The 3,132-nt window shown below is 58.1% G+C and overlaps 1 protein-coding gene across 11 annotated transcripts in view; it reads right to left on the reverse strand.

Moving 5' to 3' along the window:
* Window positions 1–1,309: 1,309 nt before the first annotated feature.
* CSF3R (colony stimulating factor 3 receptor) overlaps window positions 1,310–3,132 on the reverse strand; it is a 15,866-nt gene continuing 14,043 nt past the window's right edge. For 7 of the 11 annotated variants that reach the window (XM_027775752.1, XM_027775757.1, XM_027775763.1 and 4 more), the window contains 4 exons: window positions 2,963–3,103; window positions 2,727–2,820; window positions 2,438–2,519; window positions 1,310–2,068 (listed from right to left, as the gene is read on the reverse strand). In XM_027775752.1, coding sequence (XP_027631553.1) covers window positions 1,592–2,068; window positions 2,438–2,519; window positions 2,727–2,820; window positions 2,963–3,103 — 794 coding nt within the window. In that variant the 3' untranslated portion in view covers window positions 1,310–1,591. Of the gene's footprint in view, window positions 2,175–2,437; window positions 2,520–2,726; window positions 2,821–2,962; window positions 3,104–3,132 lie in introns of all 11 variants that reach the window. The other 4 variants (XM_027775759.1, XM_027775762.1, XM_027775761.1 and 1 more) reach the window with 4 other exon arrangements.

The following is a 3,132-nucleotide window of genomic DNA, read 5'->3' on the forward strand; positions in this document are numbered from 1 at the left end:
TTTTTTTTTATTTTTTTTCCTATGTTTGTCCCTCTGCCCTGTCTCACTCTCCCATTACAATATCCCTGCTATATACAGTTGTCTTCCAGAAGAGTTACTGAAAAAGTGATACATACAAGTAAAGGGAGAGAGGCCACGAGTTCCAACCATCAGCTCATAAAGTTTTTGGCAATAGGGAGCATAAACTCCACTCAGGGTTGGATTAAGGGAGGGTCTCCTGCAGATCCGCAAGTGTAGGTGAGTCTCCAGGGAATGCAGTTTCAGGAAAGCAGTTCTGGTACGCAGGGATGATTATCAGCTGATGCGGCACAGCAGTCATCTTGTAGTTACCAGGAATGGTGTTGTGGGGATCTGCAGTGTGAGTTGTCCTTGGGTATCTGGCTTCCTTAAGAATGGCAGAGTAGTTCTTGTTTTCTCCTGAGGTAATGCAGGGCTGGTAGCTATTATCTTCTCAAGTTGCAAGTTCTTCAACCTCGTTTTCGGCCTCCGGGACGTCCAGCACGGAGAGGCCAGGGAGGTCAGGCCCCCGGAGGGGGGCCGGCCGTTCCGCGTGGCTGCACAGGGGGCGGCAGCCCCCGGCCGCGGGGCCCCCGGAGGGGGGGCCTCTTGGGATTTTTGGGCACACACACACACACACACACACACACACACACGTGCCCAGCATGATTTTCTTTTAAAGAGAGATTTTTGCTATAGGGTGTATGTGCTCACCGGAGAGACAGAGAGACAGAAAGTGAGAAATCACCCCCTGGGGGAATGGCCATACCACAGTCCCTTCTCCATTCTCCTTGGGATTTGGGGCACACATACATGTTCCTGGCATGGGTTTTAAGTTGGCGGATCTGAGACTCAAACCATGGTCAACTACATGGGTGTCCAGTGACGTAACCATTACGCCATCTGCCGGTCCCAAACTTTTAGTTCTTTTCTATCCTTGTGGAGAGGTTTTCTGGGTCAGCAGGAGATTTTGGTTTTAGTTCTGCCTCCTCGATGGGGTTAGTCTTTCCCAAGGCCTCTTGTGTCCCACTGTACCCCTTCCCTCCGTGTTACCCTGGCCACAATGCCCATCGCCCAAGTCTCCGCTGCCAGAATGGGAGTGTCTGAGGGTGGCCTGGGCTCGACTGCCTGGCTGGCATCTCTGCTGTCAGCGCTGGCATCCCGGCTGGGCAGGAGCCGGTGGAACAGGAGGGAGGAATGACCAGACCCACACTCTGAGAAGCGCCCCTGACTGCTTGGACCCTGAAAAGTAAAGGACCAAGCCTTGGGCACACTCAGGAGGTTAATAAAAACAATAACCATGAAAACAAACTCAAACCGGAAACTAGTTTAGGAGAAGGGGCTTACAGAAAACAAGCACCCAGCCTGGCGGGGCTGACTGGCTGATCACCTGGAGGCCCAGCAGTCGCGACTGGGAGAGGGGAAGGATGCAGGGATGAGGAAGGGTGTGGAAGTGGGGTGTGGGGGAGACTGGGTGCTTTTCTGCCTCTCCTGGGGCTGGGGAAGTTTTCAGTGACTGGCATACTGATCCCCTCCTCTCTGGCTAGCGCAGGTCTTCTAAGGGGCAGGCCCAGGTATGGAGTCCCAGGAAGCCCTAGAACCCCCCCGCCCCCTCCACCCCATGGACCCGGAGCCCCTGTAGGAGAGGAAAGTCAAGCAGAGGTCCAAAGACACAGTCTTCCCCCTGGCTTGGAGCTGAAGGTACTGGGGACCCCAGGGGGCTGGCGTGGAACCAGAGGTTCTCATAGGACTTGGGGCTGGGGGTGAGGCCCTCCAGGAGGGGCTGGGTAGAGTCGCAGCGGAGGTAGCTCCCTGGCCCTGGGCATGTGGGGCTGCCCAGCACCTGCCCATAAAGGACTTGGTCACTGGTATGGGGCTGGGGCTGCAGGGGGAGAGCTGCTCTTGGGTCCCCCTGGAGCACATAGGCCTGGACCAAAGTGGGGAGACCACAGAACTCTGAGCTGTCGCTGGAGTCCCAGGGCCCTGGCTTCTTCTCCTCCTCCTCCAGCACCATGACCTTGGTGATGGGTGGCATGCCAGGGTCCCGCAGGCTGGGCAGCTGGAAGGTCTCCTGGACACAAGGACATCACGTAATGGTGTGGCTCATTTCAGGTGTCTGCCCCAGCCACTTGTCCCTTTCTGAGTTGGGACAGTTGTGGGGACATTCCTATTGCTGTCTGCTAGAACACAGAGGATGGATGACATGTACAAGGCACCTGTATGCATGTGACACGTGCCTGGCACATGTGACATGCTGTTCAGACTCAATAGTGAGGCGACTCAGGCTTTAGGATGGGCAGAGCTGGGATTCAAACTCAGATGTGCTTCACTTCGAAGGTAGGGGATCTTGCTAGAAGTGATGGGAAAGCCCGAGTACTGGTCCCCAGGAGGGTACCCCTTCATCCCAGCACCATCTTCCTCTCCCCGCCAGGGTTCTCACCTCCGCCATGATGGTGGGAACCCAGGAGCCCAGGCTGCTGTGGGCTGGGTCTGGAACACTGGGCCAGAGGGGATTCTTCCTGCTGGAGAAAGGGCAGACGGGGTGGCTCAGGTGCGGGCTCAGCTTTCCAGCCTTTGTCCCACTCGCCTGGTGTGGGAGGAGTTGGATGGAGAGCCTGGACCCCAGACCTGGGCCTGAGGCCTGGGAAGGCTGGAAAGGACTTAGGGGTCCACCTGCTGGGAGTTCCCTGTGGTTGGGACGGCTGGGGGACAGGGCCCTCAGGACTCACCTGGGGCTGCAGCAGACCCAGGCTGTCCCACACAGGCCAATGAGCAAGAGCAGGAAGCCGGACAGGCCCAGGAGGGTGTGGAGCTCAGACTGCTCTGGGAGGGAGGGAAGGCCAGGAGGGGTTACAGTGCGTGAGTGAGTCTGCTGTCCTTCCCCAAGCTGGGCTCCTGGGCCCTGGCGCTCTCCTCCCCCCGGCTGGGCTCCTGGGGGCCGTCCCTGGGGGCACACTCCCCTTACCTAGGGCCAAGGTCATCAGGGTGAGGCCTGTACTGTTGGTGGTCCCGGCCCGGCTGACGGCCATGAGATGGACGTGGTACAAACTGGCAGGCTCCAGGCCATGGAGGACGAAGCCGCTGCTGGAGGCGTTCAGGAGGGTGGCTGGGGGGTGGGAGGCGGTACAGCAGGGC

This window comes from Tupaia chinensis, unplaced genomic scaffold, assembly GCF_000334495.1.
Source record: "Tupaia chinensis unplaced genomic scaffold, TupChi_1.0 Scaffold000604_1, whole genome shotgun sequence".
Classification (NCBI taxonomy): Eukaryota; Metazoa; Chordata; class Mammalia; order Scandentia; family Tupaiidae; genus Tupaia; species Tupaia belangeri.